Genomic DNA, 16,026 nt, shown 5'->3' on the forward strand with positions numbered 1-16,026 from the left:
CGTCTTGTGAGGATTTTCATCTGCGTTTTCTTCGTCTGCCAAGCCGGATGGTTGTGGCGGAGAACACCCAGTGGCTTGTTCTCTCTTGTCCAGTAAATCTGGCCTGATTTCGCTGTGAAACCCAACTTTGTGTTGTTCTAATCCCGCTCGTTCCCCAGCTGTTAGCACGTGGACCTATTCCTTAAAGTTCCAATCACAGCAGGTATTTAGATCCCAGTCCAGAGCCCCTCCTGGTTTCATTTTGACTGTAGAATCAACTGTGAATGCAAAGCTAAAACGTTTTGGGGCACGTCTGCATAGCGCCGAGACGCCACTAACTCGGGAACGCCGCTTCTGTGAGTGAGAGGTTGCAAAATAAGGAGCAAAACTCGATAAAGAGAAGCCTTACAAAAATACTTTTCCCAAACAAGATAATTGAGTCCAGCTCGCGTCCTAGCATCCTAACCATATTATCGCATCAAAAAGCTGTATTTGACAATGTGAATCTGGCATTTAACAAAGGTTGCGTCTCTTTAAACTCAGCAATGGCCTGTTGTGTCCAGAAACGCTGTCTTTGTCGCTCTCTGTTAGCAGTTTGTCAAGGCCTAAATTACAAAGGAGCTACCGTTGACACTGGTGCCAAGTGGCTCAGGTGAATGATGGCATTGTAAAGTTTTAAATGTAAAACCTGTGCGTCATTTCATTTCCATGCTATACTTGATGTGAACTTGACTTTTCAATGGTACTGTCACTGAGACCTTTTAAATGTATGCATCTTGAAAATGTATCCTGTATTTAAAGACTTGACCTGTGTATTGAGGTGGCCTTACAGCAAAAGAACGCTCGGACTGTGTGTGTACAGTCTTTCTCCTCTCTTCTCTCTGTTTGCTGGTTTTTGGTATGGATGTCCAACAGTTTCAAAAGTAAGAGCCCCCCCCCTTTTATGCCAATTTTCACTATCATGCATTTTCCTGTTTTTTCATTATTTTTACATGCCTTTTGAGGGGGAAAAAAAATAAAACGCTGGTGTTGATTTAACGGGTGTCTGTCAAAGATTGTTTCACTTATTCATGATACAGAATAACATGACATATTTTTAATTCAGAATTAGATATTACTGTAGATAAAGAGTTCACGGAGCCGTAAAAATCGTCGCCTATTTTCCGATTGTTAGTGAAGGCAGCATAACTCCGACCCTACGTCACATTTGGCCCGCCCACTAATATGCGCGCTCCCGCAGAAAGACTTCGACCGAGTAACAGCGCGTCCCCGTAGATCCACTGCACATTCTGATAAGTTTGGCGATCGGAAAACCGTCGGGAATCGATCCCGTTCATGACAGGAACACCTGAGTGCCGCTGGGACCTGTGGACAAGGTGGACACCACATTTGAGACACATTTGGACACTTGTTGGAGCCACCAAAGCGGGTTCCGGTGTCGATATTCTTTCTGTCAGGAAGTTTGACGTTTTCGGCCGAATTTGATCTCTTTTCTCACACTGTTTTGGTCGGACAAAGCCGCCGCCGTGGAACCCGTTCCTGGGGAAGACTCTTCTGGGACGGTCCCCCTCCGGGGACAGAAATGCAGCCATCAAAATCTCAAAGTTGACCCTCGATGGAGTTCATCTGGCGCCGGTTAACCGACGGAGCGAGTGCGCGTAAAAAGGGACACTCGGTGTGATATTTGTTCTCCAAAGTCATCATGTGGCCCTGAATCACGTCTCCTGCGTTGTCCTGGACGCGCGCACAGATGTGTCATGTTGCTGCTGCAGCCCGCTCTTGACAGTGGACATTTTCTCCCTTCAGGTTTTTTGGACCAACACCTGGCAACGGAGGACGGGGAGTCAAACTCGCAACCCCAACGGGAAGACCGTGGGTCACAACCACCCCAACCCCGCGTTTTGCCGCTCCTCTCGGACACGGATGGCTTTCACGCACAGCGCTGATCCCGCACTCCCCTGGGGAGTTTTGCTCGCTGCGTGACGCGGTTAAAATGTGAGATTTCCAAAGAGCCCCGAGTGTCTTTGGCCCCCCCGCAGCGTCTTTGGCCCCCCCGCAGCAGCGGTGTGATGTAGTTTTTATCATTTTTCCCCCATTGGAACATTTTCTCTGCTCAGCTCGCCTCTCTGCTGTGACCGGATCTGGTTTTTTTTTAAATATCCCGGAAACTCTCTGTTGTTTTAAAAGCCCTTTTATCAAAACAGAGCACCTGGTACCTGGGCGGAGGGGCCGGGGGGGTCAGCCCCGCCATGGCGACCCCTCACTCGCGCGCGTGCACTCTCGCGCTGTGGCGCGAGGACTGAACGATGGACGTCAGCGGCGGCCTCTGCGTCATCCCTGCAGAACGGTGACCCGCGCGGGCCGCACGCGGAGAAGGTGAGGCAGGTGAGGGTGCACGTGACAGGAGGTGAGAGGTGAGATGTTCAGCTGTCGCCCACGTGCACGGGCTGATAGTGAGTGCTACGCTTTTAATATCGGGTTAAAGCCTGATTTCAATGTTTTATGTTCACGGAAACGTGCAGTTTAACTAAGGAATTCTTTAGTAAATAAGCTTGTTGTGGGGAGGGAGATGCTCCGGTGTGCAACTGTCTCCCTGACCCACCTCCAGCTGGGGGGGGTTCTGGTGGTCCTGCCCCAGGGGAGCTCACCTCTGGGGGGGTCGTGCAGCCTCGTGCAGGGATGAGGTGGTTTCCTGTGCACCTGAACCAGGAGGGGCGTGAGGTCAGGGGGGAAGGGGGGGGGGGGGGGCTTTGCGAGTCCAGACGTATCTGTGGCCAAAGATGGAGTAAGAACCGTGGCTGGGAAAAACAGCCTCAGACTAAACACCTCTGAGAGCAGACGGAGGGGAGAGGGGGGAGGAAAATCCATGTAAATCCCGCAAGTCCTGGAAATGCGATACAAGGAAAATAGCGCCGGCGCAGCTGACGGGACTGGACCCGAGAAGTGCAGCCTCCTTCTCCGGGGAATTCTCCACATTCCACCTGGGAGGCAATTAAAATCGGGAGAGAGTAAAGTGTGTGTGTGGGGGGGGGGGGTTGTTGACTGCCTGGACCTCGTGAGCTGCCCCCCCCCCCCCCTTGTGGGTGAAGCTGTGCGAGCGGAGGGAAAATAAGCCCTGATTTACATCAAGTGTTGGGGGAATTTTCAGTCCAGGAGTCGTGTTCAGGCCCTTTTGAACCGGTGGGAAGGCCGGCGGTCTTTGGCACCGAGAGCTGCAACATTCTGCCAAACGCCGACGGACATGCCTGGCATTCCTGTGGGTGATCATTACCCAGAAACCCACGCGGCCAGCGCGCCGCCTCAGGTGCCTGTTCCACGTTCCTCTGCGCTCGCACCTCCAGCCAGGCCGCAGAAACTCTTCCGTCTGACGCCGCTGATGTTATTCCTCCTGATGTTCGACGTCCCTTTCAGTCCGGAGCAGAGGCGGCGGCTTTGATAAGCATCAAGGTGAAACCGCGCAGGCTGGCGGAGGACACGACCATCAGCCCGGAGCGGATCCCAGAGTGGGATTTCCAGAGTAAACAGGAGACCTGGCTGGGATTTGACCCGTTACTCACCTCAGTTTAACGCGTTTTGACCCACCGGCGTATTAATACAAAATTAGGGGAGGAAATGCCAGAGTTTATTATTTGCTGTTGAGGCCTCAGAGCAGAAATAATAATATTGCCGTCCTGGCGTCAACAGCGGAGCTTGGATTTCAGCCGTTCCCGATCCCGGCGCGCACGTCCTCGCTGGGATCTTTCTGCCCGTCTCTTTATTATTGCATTAGAACTGTCTGAAACCAGCCAGCTGGACAGAGTGTGAGGAGAGCGTCCGTCTCCTGGTTCCGAGGCCGCCTCACGCTGCGGTGGCCGGGTAGCTGTGTCGGCACCATCTGGGTCCATATTCACATCCTTTCTGCTCTGTCTCCAGGCCAAAATATAAGAATAAACAGTGGAAAACTGGTAATTACAGGCCTTTTCTTATCTTTCATTGACATCTCCCCCCCCCCACCCCCCACCAACAGGCGGCCGGAGGGTTGCACAAGAAGTTTCCCAAGACTGATCACGTGCACACAAGCGCCTCCACAATGAGTGAGTCCTGCACACGCCTTCAGAGCGCTGACACAACTCGCTGGCACCAGGGGCCAGAGCCCGGGCCGGTCCAGGTGCCGCCGGCTCGGGGGCACAAGGGTCTGGTTCTCCCCGCTGTGCGTTGCCCCTCTGGCCCCTCCAGACCCGGTCAGGGTCCCTAATTGTGTGTTTTCCAACCCCAGATGAGAGGCAGGCTCTCCACTCCATCATGAAGGACCTGGTGGCCCTCCAGATGACGCGGCGCCAGCCTGTAGCGCCGTACGACAGCAGCAAACCCAAGAGCGCGACCCAGGCCAACAGACAGGTGCGCTTGAGCTGCTCGCAGGTCCGAACCAGCCCGGGGATGATGGGGCGGGGGAGCAGGGGTGGGGGTTGTTGGGTTTGGGGTGGGGTTTTTTTTGCTGCGTAGCTCAAACATCTTGGTTCCACATGCAAGCGCAGGTTTTCTGGAAGGGTTCTTGGATCTAAACGTCTGAAGTCAGCAGGGCAGTTCTGAAAAAAACGAAAACATCCCACAAAGGCGTCCGAGTCCAACGCTCATCCATTCTCGTCCTCTCTGTGGAAGGGGGAGGTTGAAAAACACCTCCTGGTCCCGCCAACATAATATCTGAACTAATATCTTGGACAAAACGCTCTAAACGCGAATCTCACCGGCACGTTTCCTTCACCAGGTCCCGTTAGCGTCGGTTTTGGATGAGCGTTGGACGGGATGAGGACAGAAAACCCAGAACTGGGGGGCCCATTTTTAGCTGCGTGCGGTTCCTTCACCTAGCCGGCACATTTAGCTCATTTAGCACGATGACAGATGGATCCCAAAGATAGACGCCACATCTGAAATGTATTAAATCCAGTTATTTCTGCCTCCTCGACCAAAAACGCGTCCCCCTCCCACCCGCCCTCACGTGTGGAGCGGCGGCCTCCTTCCCCATCACACTAACTCTTTCTTTTTTTGCCCCCCCCCCCCTCAGGATGACGTCAGGATCAAGTTCGAGCTCTCAGGCGAGAGGAGGTGAGTCCAACATATGCTCGCGTCTTTGCTCCGGCGCTCCCGGTGAGACCGGAGCGGCCGGGAGCTGTGTTCAGCTCTCCGTTGGTGGTATGTGAGAACGGAAGGGGAGGTGCCCCCGGTGGAATCTGCGCGGACAAACACCTCCTCGTGCTTTTGCTGGCACCTGTGCGCGGGACTCGGGCGGGGCTCCGGCTGCAGACGCCTCACCCTCCGCCCGTCTGCCTGCTTTGTGCGCAGGATCCTGATGTTCGGGCGACCGGTGCAGTTCGAGGAAGTCCGACAGAAGGTGGAGACGGTCTTCGGGCAGCAGCTGGACCTGCACTACATGAATAACGAGGTAACGCTGCTGTTTGACCGACCGTTGGGGCCTCTGCCCCCCGAAAACTAATCGCTAATAAACGAAAACCCCCCTGGCCAACTGTGTGGACGCCGTCTCCCAGTTGTCCATCCCTGTGCGAGGTCAGGACGACTTGGACAAGGCCGTCGACCTGTTGGACCGGAGCTCGAACATGAAGAGCATTAAGATCCTGCTGCTCGCTCAGGAGAACAGCAACGTGAGACGCACACCGACGCGCACGTTTCAGAAGCCCCCCCACGTCCCGCTGACCCCTCCTTTCGTGTCCTCTCCCCAGCTGCAGGCGTCTTCCCCCACGCATCGCGCCACGTGCAAGCCTCTGAGGATCCGGCCCTCCCAGTCCACCGGCGACGTTAGCTCGCCGTACCAGTCCTCCGAGCCCAGGGGGCGCCACCTATCCGCTGGTGCGCACCGACTCTGCTGTTTCCAGCTAATTCAAACAATTAGCTTTGGTCAAAATCCTTCAAATAATTGCTCACCAGTGGCCTCGATCATTCCCTCGGACTCTCCATCCATTTTATTGCTCTCTCTTTCTGGCTGTTCTTTCCTTGGCTTCCCTTTTTTGCTCCGGGTCCTCTTCCTTTTCCTGTTCGCCATCACTACACGATGCCTGCTGGACAGCAGCCAATCAGATTACAGCAGGCTATTAGCGGCGGAGCAGTGGCCTGCTCGAGGTTTTTTTTTTCCTCCCTGGAGCCGAATATCACCAGGAGGCCTCTTAGAGCTGGAGAGCAGCAGCCAGTAAATATTGAAACCAGATTTGAGTCATTGTTGCCTTCAGGGAAAAGAATCAGCACTTTTCTGTTTCAGAGCCGTTTTTCTGAGTTAAGTTTAATATTATCCTTTGCGGTTATGATGTTTGTGTGTGTTTTAGTTTACGGGCCTCTTTGGGTTCCACGCTTTTTATGTTTTCAATGTTTGTCCGCGCCGCCCGTCCAATCCCAGGTTCCCAGAACGCGGGCCGCAGCTCGCCGCCTCCCGGCTACGTGCCCGACCGGCAGCAGAGGATCGCCCGCCAGGGTTCGTACACCAGCATCAACAGCGAGGGAGAATTCATCCCTGAGACCAGCGATCAGTGTGTGAGTCAGCGCCCCGATATTAATGTGGAAAATCCATCCAAAAATAGGCAGCGTGTGATGACTGTCTTTCCGTTGCGTGTTTTCTTTGAGTGATTTGTAAAAAGGGCTCAACAAACACTTTAGCCAGTCATCATCAGGTTACCCGGACAACCAAACCTCTGTCAGAATAACAGCATTCCCGTGCTTTACTTCCCACCCTTCGCAGGTGCTGGATCCCTGGAGCAGTGCGGAGAACTCCGTCTCTGGAAGCTGTCAGTCTCTGGACAGCAGCTCAGACAGGTGAGACACGGCCAGGGCGTCTCTGTCCACACCCGTCCTCCTTTCAGCAGGTTCTTCTGTCCTGTAGAGAAGACGACGTGTTATCGGCGTCACGGTTTCGTTCACACCTCCTCTTGCTTCTTCCTTTTCTTGCAGCCCTTCTCTGAGGAAGTCCCGCATGCACCGAGCCAAGAGTTACCCTGACAACCGCCAGGAGTTTTCAGGTGAGACGGGCGCACGTCCAACCACACGGTCCGCTGTCCGTTCAAAAACCCCCGCTGAGTTTTGGATGTTTCCTGGCCGGGCGTTTCAGACAGGGAGAATCACGCGTACGACAGGGTAGCGGGAAAGGGAGGAACCTATCCCCGTAGATACCACGTCTCTCTGCACCACAAGGACCTCAGCGAGGGTAGGGCTCGCCCTCCTCTCCTCTCCTCATCCTCTCCTCCGCCATCCTCCCTTTTTCATTCCTGCTTCCTTTACTTCAGGCCGTAGAACCTTTCCACGCATCCGTCGGCCTCAGGGGAACCTCTTCACCCTGGTGCCGTCCCGCCGCTCGCTCAACGGCAGCGAGGAGAGCCTCGGCAGCTGGCAGCTGGTCGACGCTCAGGGCAGGCTCCGCCCCCAAGAGCGCTCCGTGGCGCACAAGTGTGAGCATTGATGTCGGTGCAGGTTATTAGCGCCGTAATAAGTGACGCTAACCAGCAGCCGGTCGCGTGTTGTTTTCCAGCACCCAGCGCTCCCATGACGTGGCGGCGAGGGAAGCTCCTGGGCCAGGGCGCGTTCGGCCGCGTCTACCTGTGCTACGACGTGGATACGGGTAGAGAACTGGCCGCCAAGCAGGTCCAGTTTGACCCGGAGAGTCCTGAGACGAGTAAGGTGAGACGCTAAAATGGACAAAAAGCCCCTTTTGACCTTTTCTCTCCTCGAAACAGCTGTGAAAAGGTGCAAAATCGGAGTCCTTTCTTTGAACTTTCGAGCCCCTGGTAAATCTGAGAACGGGTTGTTTTGTCTTCCTCTTTTCCGCGGCCGTTGCTGCCGAGAGCACTTCCACTTTTTCCTCGGACGTAAAGCTGCTTGCGTCAGCGGCCAACTGTCGTTAAGTTGGCTGGAACTGCGGCGGAATAATAAAAACACAGCGGATGTTTCTGTGAGGACGTCGCTTCAGTTGCTCCCCGTGTTTATATTAGCTGATTGGTTCGGTCCAGATCGGCGCCGCTGCCCGGGACGACCTTACACAGCAGGGTTTTTATTTTCTTACAACATAAATAAAATAATCAAGGCGCAGGAAGGAAATCCAATAACTCAAGAAGCGTACTAGAAGGCTTTTACTTCCCCCTGTCAGCTCCGCTCTCCTTCACTTTAATGTCTTTTCCTGTCGTCTGCCGAGCAAGGCTGCGCCGTCACTTCCTGTTTCTGAAAGGAGCCAAATGTTTTCGGGGAGGAGGGGTGGCGGCGGCGGCGGCGGTGGGGGGGGGGGAGGAACGGCGGGTCAGGGCCTCCGTCGCCCCTCCGTGCTCACGCCACTGTAGCAGATGTAAATCAGCTGTTGTTTGTCATGAAGTGGTTTCTGTTCCCTGTCGGGAATTCCTCGCTCGTCCTCCGCCCTCTGATGTGGCCTCGCTCTCTAACACACACACGGATCCGGCTTTGGATGCCACTTTTGAGAATTTAGCGACTTTCCCCTGTGTTTAAACCAAAAAACAACCCATCAAAAATGTGCGTTTGACACGTTTGCATCACCGGGTCGTTGCCCAACGTCTCCTCAGGAGGTCAGCGCTTTGGAGTGCGAGATCCAGCTGCTGAAAAACCTGCGCCACGAGCGCATCGTTCAGTACTACGGCTGTCTGAGGGACCACGCTGAGAAGACCCTCACCATCTTCATGGAGTACATGCCCGGGGTGGGTCTGCACGCCGCTGCTGCCGGTCACCGGACCCCTGTGGGAGGTGCTTTTGCCTAAAAGTTGCTTCTTTTCCAGGGTTCCGTCAAAGACCAGCTGAAGGCCTACGGTGCGCTGACGGAAAATGTGACCCGCAAGTACACGAGGCAGATCCTGGAAGGCATGTCCTACCTGCACAGCAACATGATCGTCCACAGGGACATCAAAGGTGGGTGGGGAGTGCCAGTTGTTGTCCCACCTGACGTGAGATCCCCCACTGATCTGTGGGAACGCTCTGTTCCAGGCGCCAACATCCTCCGGGACTCTGTGGGCAACGTGAAACTCGGAGATTTCGGTGCCAGCAAGAGGCTCCAGACCATCTGCATGTCTGGGACCGGCATCCGCTCCGTGACCGGCACCCCCTACTGGATGAGTCCGGAGGTGATCAGTGGAGAGGGCTACGGCAGGAAGGCTGATGTTTGGTAAGACCTGCAAAGTTCACAGATTAGGGAACAGGAGGTGTTGTAAAACCTGAGTGACTCAAGACAGTTAGCGCCAGAACGGGGCAGGTTCTCAGCCCGTGATGGAGGACGTGAACCTCCTAGTCAGGGGTGTTTATTTCAAACCCAATCCTGGTCTGACTGAGCTATCCTTGCAGGAGCCTGGGCTGCACGGTGGTGGAGATGTTGACTGAGAAGCCCCCGTGGGCTGAATACGAAGCCATGGCCGCCATATTCAAGATTGCCACCCAGCCCACCAACCCTCTGCTGCCCTCGCACGTCTCTGTGCAGGCGCGGGACTTCATGAGCTGCATTTTTGTGGAAGCCAAACACAGGCCGAGCGCCGAGGAGCTGCTGAGGCACTCGTTCTCTCAGATTCTGTGCTGAAAGCTGCCGCGTTCATGAACTTTAGTTGGCACAGTAGCCTCAGCTGCATCTGTAGCTTATATCCACCGTCATCCAAATGGCAGAAAAATAGATGTCAGTACTTTGTGAGAATAGGCGCTTCCAGAACTCGCCAGCAGGGGGCGCTAAAACACAGCGCTGGCTCCAAAGTCAATACTCCCAACACCACTTGTGTCTTCTTCTTCTGTGTTTACTGTAATTTGACGGTCAGTTATGCGTGTTTACTGACCATCATTTTCAAGGTTAAAGCAGGACTAAAACGCAGGAAACCAACTTACACGGATGGGATTGTCCATGTTTCTCCGTTTGATGTGGACCAAAGAATTTGCTGCCTTTAAACTCAAGTTTAGGTGTTTCTTGAAGCATTTCTGGCCATCGTGTTCAGGTTGGTGAGATGAAGCAGAGCAGCGTCGCGCTGAGAAGTCAGACTGATGTAAAGTAGCTCACAAACAGAAGCCTTTGGTTTGCCACTGCATGTACTCCAAGTATGCAATGCGCATTCTCGCCACTAGAGGCTGCTAAATCTTATATGCTGGACCTTTAAGTGTCAGACTAGGAGTGTCAAAGCTCCTTGAAGCCTTCAGATTTGATTTATTAAGCATCTGTTATAATCAAAATTGTCCTCTAGAAGCTTTACAGAATCCCAGGGCCTAACCCCCTACAAGCAAAGAAAAGCTCCCCTTTAACAGGGAGAAACCTTGAGCAGGACCAGGTTCCCATGGTGGGACCCTCCTGATGGTCCGCTGAGTAGAGAAGGAGGAGAAGGGGGAGGGCAGATAGAGGAGAGAACAGGCATAGATCATAACAAATATATTAATACCAACAAGCTGCCAGTATAATAAGTGGGTGGGTCAGGGGTCGGAGGTCAATGCACCGCGATGAGGTCGGTGATGCCTGTAGATGGAACAGAGCTGGTCCCTGATGACTTCCGTTTGTGGGTGAACCCAGGGGGCTTCAGGTGTCCCTCCAAACCACATCGTGCCTTGTTGCTCCCCAGTATTTATCTGCCAAAGAGGGCGATGAAGTCCCAGATCCACGTTCAGCTGTGGACTTGGTGAAAGTGAAGCGCGTGACGCTTCCTGCAAATCCAGATTAAATTAGCGAGCGAGCTGATTGATCACGAGGGTCCGACCCAAATATCGCTGAATGAGAAGCTTTAGATCAGCGAAGTTCAAGTCATCTTTGTGCGAAGTGAATGTTGTGAAGCTCGATTCGATTTTCTTTCATTTCAAATGTGAAATTTTTGTATTTATAGCCCCCATCTCCACCCCGGCTAGATTTTATAGGCATATATGAATCTATTTTTTATATTTAGTCGCTGAACGCAGCTGGTCTTGCACACGTTTCAGGACGGCGGCTTGTAAATGGCGAAATGTTGAGAAAGTTCACGCAGGAGACGGAGTCACCTGACAGAATCCTCCCACGTTAATCAACATTCTGGGAATGTGTGTGTTCCTGGGCGAGCGTGTGTGATCTCCAAACACACTGATTGGTTGCTGTCCGTGCCAAAGACCAGTGGGATTTAAGAGGTAGCTTTTCCAGCCGGACGACGACTTTGTTTATGGCAGGGTTCAGAACTGAAGCATTTCCAGCTGCAGCGCCTGATACCAAGACATGGTGGGAATCTCCATCCGATTTTAGGTTTAAAGAAGCAACGAAGGAACCCTGTGATAAACAAAAGAATACAGACTAGAGTAGAGATCTATATGTGACGGGACTTGCAGTGCAAAGTCTGATGTATGAAATTATTTTACAGGAGAAAAAAATATTTTTATTGACTCTTTTTTTACAGTATTACGCTGTGGATGTATCATTATACAGTATGGCCTTGCTCTAAAACAATTAAATTGTTTTTTAAAAAAAGCGGTCTCACGTGAACTTTAATGAATTGGACAGTTAATGATCGTTGGTGTTTCCTCTATTTTCACCCCCCCCCCCCCATGTAGGGCCTGACTGGGCCTTATGGGACCTTACTGGTCCCATTATAAACACAAGTACAACAAACAGGAAATATGAACACAAATAATATTATAAATACATAAACCTGTGAAATTTTGAAAGCGTCCACAAAAGCGACCATCTAAAATCAGGTTTTAATTTGGACTGGCTGTCCTGGCTCCTTCAGGGGGGGTCTGGTGGTAGCTGAGACATTCACGGCGGGGACTCTGCGTGGAAAATGTCAGCGCGGCGAACAGCGTTGCGCCGCCAGACCGAGCCGGAGGACGCGTTTCCTGGGCCGGAGACATTCCGCCTTTTCCCCTCCTCCACCTCCAGCGGAATAAACGGCCTCCCGGTGTCGTGAATCAGCCGTCGGCGTCGGCCCAGCAGCACAACCGGGCGGTTTGTCTGTGGATGTTTAATGTTTGGGGTCACATTACCTCAGTGACCAGATCTGAGGCAACGGCAGCCTTTGTTTGAAGCATGCACGGGGGCCAGGGCGCTAGCGTGGCCCTCGTGATGCAACCGAGCCTCCCGACCTCAGCGACGGAGCCTTTTGGATCAACAGAGCCGCGCCAGAGTCTCATTTAGCCTCTGCTGCTTTCTGCCATCCCATCACACTGGCTTTTATTCACTGTCCACCAGTCCCAACTGGTTTCCAGGTCCTGTGATTTCATGGCCCAGTAACAGTGAGCTCCTTTGTGTCCCACCGCTGCTGTGGATTTACCAGCTTAAGAAGGTCCCAGTTAAACGACTCCACCGCCCATTCTTTATCCACGCAACAATGAGGCTCATCCTGTCGCTTCTCTTTTCTCTGCATATTTTACTTTTGCTACCTCGTGTTTTATATCCCGCAGCCCTCTAAGGCCTCTAAACTCCCAGAATAGTTGTTATTCCGTCGAAGCTAACTCGCGGTATTGCTGTGAGACGGCTCTTACGGATGTGCCGCCAATACTTTTGTCGTAATAAACTTGGCGATACATCTCTCCGCCGCTTTTCATCCAAAGTCGGGCGGCACCGTCGGCTCTGCGGTTGCCCGGGTGATGGGTGAGCAGGCTTTTCTAACAAAGCCTCTGTCGGTCCTCCTGGCGTTCAGATGAAAGTCTGCAACCCCCCCCCCCCCTCCTTCCCGGCATCCCACTCAACTCTCCATCTGTCTTCTGGAGCCATCAGGCTGTCTGATTCTCGACAAAAACTCCTCCAGGACCTCCAAATTCTCTCAGAAAACATCCTTAAAATTCATTTTAAACGTCGAATGTGATGACGAATCTCAGTCCCGGGTCAAACCGGTTGAACACGGGTGACCACTTCCAACCTCACCGTGGTTAACATAGCAGCTACTTAAAGGTTTGTTGGCACCGTTCTTCAGAAACATCTATGTTCAAGAACCCAAGAATGCAAAGAACCATCATTTTTAATCCCTCATTAGGCCAAAGAGACGTCTGCTGTCCTTTTCTCCCAGTCAAGGCTGCAGCTTGTGGCTGTTTTTGTCTGAGGAGGTGTGTGGTCGGGGTGAATCGGTGGCTAGACCTTGTCACACATTCCTTTTTATTCAGATGGAACAGAAAAAGAGTCGGGAGGGGGGGAGCAAAAAGGGCTGAAAAGTAAGGGAGAGAGGGTGAGGGCAGTGGGGGGGGTTTGGGGGGGAGAAAGCCATTTGTAGCTGAGTGGACGAGCACAGACAATCCCTGGCACCCGGCTCCTGGAGAGTGACCCCTCTGCTCTCCCTCTTTGTCCCTTTCACTCCCTCCCTCCTCTCTGCTGCAACCCCCCACCCCCCGGTCCCAGCTTTGGACATTGGGGGGGCTTTGCCTGGCTCTATAAAAGCTCGGTCTGTGCCCAGAAACAGTTCCAGTCCCACCATGGAGAGTCAGCGGTTCCAGTCCTCGTACAGAAAGCGCTACGGGCCGCAGGTCTCGAGCAGCAGCGCCACACTCCGAATGGGGACCTTGTCTTCAAGCAGGAGCTCCTGGCATGGACCAGCTCGCAACCTCACCCACTCCAGCCCCATATCCCGCCTCTCCTTCAGCTCGCCCAGCGCCGCCCTGCTGCTGGGCAGCCTTGGGGACCGGCTGGACTTCTCTGCGGACACCCTGATGAAGGCCCAGTACAAGGAGACGCGCACCAACGAGAAAATGGAGATGATGGGCCTGAACGACCGTTTCGCCAGCTTCATAGAGAAGGTGCGTCTGCTGGAGCAGCAGAACAAGGTGCTGGTGACCGAGCTGAACCAGCTGAAGGGGAGAGAACCGAGCCGGCTGGGGGACATCTACCAGGGGGAGCTGAGGGAGCTGCGCACACAGGTGGACGGCCTGACCGCAGGCAAAGCCCGTCTGGAGATAGAGAGGGACAACCTGGCTGCAGACCTGGCCACGCTCAAGCAGAGGTAGGTGAACAGGTGGGGGCCAAGGGGCTCCGTCAGCGTCTGTTTGAACTTCTCACATGTCTGGAGCTTCGAGCATCTTGGAACTGCAGAAGCAGAATGAAACTATGATAAAGCCAGGTTTGAAAGGCAAAATTTTCCCATCTGAAATTCTTCTGAGATCAGAGCTTCAGTTTACTGACAGACGCGCTGCAGCAGCTTTGATCTAAAGCCTTTTGGCCAGAGAATAATATAAGTTTGGAATTCTCAGCACATTTATATGCAGATTTGTCTCTTTCTCTAATTTGCTGGAATGCAGACGGCTCTGCTCTGACCGGATCCCCCTTTACAAATTTGATCCCGGCTGAACCCCCCCTCCAGCCAGTGAATGTGAAGGAATGAGGCCAGCACAATGCCGCCGCCGCACAAAGGCGGGCCGGTCAGACAGGCAGATGTTTTCTTGTCCCTGATCCACGGAGAGACGCCGTAGCGCAAGGAGAAACGCTAATTATGAAGCCGTGCGCAGACTCGCTCACGTCAGATCTCCACTGCCGGTCATCTGAAAGGACCTGGAGGCCACGAGGGTCAGAGGTCACTTTGTGTGTTCTGCTGCTTCTCTTTGAGCTGCTCCTTTCACCAGAGTCATACAGATGTTACGCCCACTTCACAGCGCTCTGTGCGTGGAAGATGGATGACATTGGATGTGTGTGTGTGTGTGTGTGTGTGTGTGTGTGTGTGTGTGCGTGCGTGTGTGTGTGTGTGTGTGTGTGAACTCCGTCCTGTGGGAAAGGCCTCGGCCTGCTAGATTGAATTGACTGTGTAATGATGCAGAAGCCCTCAGCTGAGCCCCAAGGAGAGGAAAGGAGAGGAGAGGAGAGGAGAGGAGAGGAGAGGAGAGGAGAGGAGAGGAGAGGAGAGGAGAGGAGAGGAGAGGAGAGGAGAGGAGAGGAGAGGAGAGGAGAGGAGAGGAGAGGAGAGGAGAGGAGAGGAGGAGAGGAGAGGAGAGGAGAGGAGAGGAGAGGAGAGGAGAGGAGAGGAGAGGAGAGGAGAGGAGAGGAGAGGAGAGGAGAGGAGAGGAGGGGAGGGGAGGGGAGGGGGAGAGACACCCAAAACCCGATGGAACTCTTCAGCTGAGGCTGCGCGTTACTCAACATGATCAGTCGTGGCAGAAGAAGAAGAAACTGTTTGGATTGTTGTTTTCATTGGGGGTTTTTTCACATCTCATTCAATTTTGTTCTGGTTTCCTCAGGTTGCAGGAAGAGATTGGCCTCCGACAGGAAGCGGAGAACAACCTAAGTGCCTACAGACAGGTGAGACTTCCCCATGTAAACAGATATATTTCTCTGTCAAGCTCCGGTCTCTCGCCGATAAACAAAGGCTGAGATAAGGAGCCATAAACCGGAAATCTGTCTCTTTGCAAAGGACGTGGATGAGGCATCACTGAATCGGGTCCAGCTGGAGAGGAAGATCGATTCCCTGCAGGACGAGATCAACTTCCTGAAGAAGACTCATGATGAAGTAAGAGTACAACAAAGTGGAGGGCTCTTTCTAAGGTGTTCCACAGGCCCGCTGCATCACGGCGCCTCCTTCTTCCAGGAACTGCGTGAGTTACAGGAGCTGATCGCAGCCCAGCAGGTTCACGTGGACCTGGACGTGTCCAAACCGGACCTGACCGCTGCCCTGAGAGACATCAGGCTCCAGTACGAGACCGTGGCCTCGTCCAACATGCAGGAGACGGAGGAGTGGTACCGATCCAAGGTGGGGAGAGGCGGACTCCGGCGGTCGTCCCTCTGAGGAGGCCGCGACGTTCTCACACGTTGTTTTTCTGCAGTTTTCCGACTTGACGGATGCGGCCGGGCGGAACGCAGAAGCTCTGCGTCAGGCCAAGCAGGAGGCCAATGAGCACCGGCGCCAGCTCCAAGTGCTGAACTGCGACCTCGAGGCTCTTCGCGGGGCAGTAAGTCTCGCCTCATCACTATGGCAACAAGGAGGCATCGAGATTTCCTCTCTGGGAGGGTCATTCGTGTCCTTGAGCCCAAGAATTTAGATATTTGTTGCTGAATAGCGGCGTCTCCTTCCTCCAGAACGAGTCTCTGGAACGTCAGCTCCGGGACATGGAGGACCGCTTCTCCACGGAGACCGCTGGTTACCAGGATACGGTGAGCCACCTGGAGGAGGACATCCGGGC

At 53.6% G+C, this 16,026-nt stretch overlaps 2 protein-coding genes across 9 annotated transcripts in view; both read left to right on the forward strand.

Annotated features, from left to right (window-relative positions):
* Positions 1-1,201: 1,201 nt before the first annotated feature.
* map3k3 (mitogen-activated protein kinase kinase kinase 3) lies at positions 1,202-11,405 on the forward strand. Of its 8 annotated transcripts, none has more exons than XM_011604289.2 (18): positions 1,203-1,974; positions 2,184-2,355; positions 3,986-4,052; positions 4,235-4,356; positions 5,021-5,061; positions 5,299-5,398; positions 5,502-5,615; positions 5,694-5,820; positions 6,362-6,495; positions 6,701-6,774; positions 6,910-6,977; positions 7,067-7,162; positions 7,242-7,403; positions 7,484-7,632; positions 8,523-8,654; positions 8,733-8,862; positions 8,938-9,115; positions 9,292-11,405. In XM_011604289.2, exons 3-18 carry the CDS (start codon positions 4,049-4,051, stop codon positions 9,518-9,520), a joined length of 1,860 nt encoding a protein of 619 aa, XP_011602591.2. In that variant the 5' UTR covers positions 1,203-1,974; positions 2,184-2,355; positions 3,986-4,048; the 3' UTR covers positions 9,521-11,405. The 8 variants fall into 8 exon arrangements, with proteins under 8 accessions (XP_011602594.2, XP_011602595.2, XP_011602597.2 ...); XM_011604291.2 differs by having other exon boundaries at positions 1,203-1,654; positions 1,786-2,355; XM_011604290.2 differs by having other exon boundaries at positions 1,203-1,355; positions 1,498-2,355.
* A 1,835-nt stretch (positions 11,406-13,240) lies between these two features.
* Positions 13,241-16,026, forward strand: part of gfap (glial fibrillary acidic protein) — a 3,875-nt gene continuing 1,089 nt past the window's right edge. Inside the window, exons 1-6 of the mRNA XM_003964955.3 lie at positions 13,241-13,862; positions 15,088-15,148; positions 15,261-15,356; positions 15,435-15,596; positions 15,670-15,795; positions 15,923-16,026. The exon at positions 15,923-16,026 is cut by the window's right edge and continues 117 nt beyond it. Of these exons, the coding sequence (XP_003965004.2) occupies positions 13,339-13,862; positions 15,088-15,148; positions 15,261-15,356; positions 15,435-15,596; positions 15,670-15,795; positions 15,923-16,026 (1,073 nt within the window). The 5' untranslated portion in view covers positions 13,241-13,338. The remainder of the gene's footprint in view (positions 13,863-15,087; positions 15,149-15,260; positions 15,357-15,434; positions 15,597-15,669; positions 15,796-15,922) is intronic.

The sequence above is a fragment of the Takifugu rubripes genome, chromosome 5, assembly GCF_901000725.2.
Source record: "Takifugu rubripes chromosome 5, fTakRub1.2, whole genome shotgun sequence".
NCBI classification, from domain to species: domain Eukaryota; kingdom Metazoa; phylum Chordata; class Actinopteri; order Tetraodontiformes; family Tetraodontidae; genus Takifugu; species Takifugu rubripes.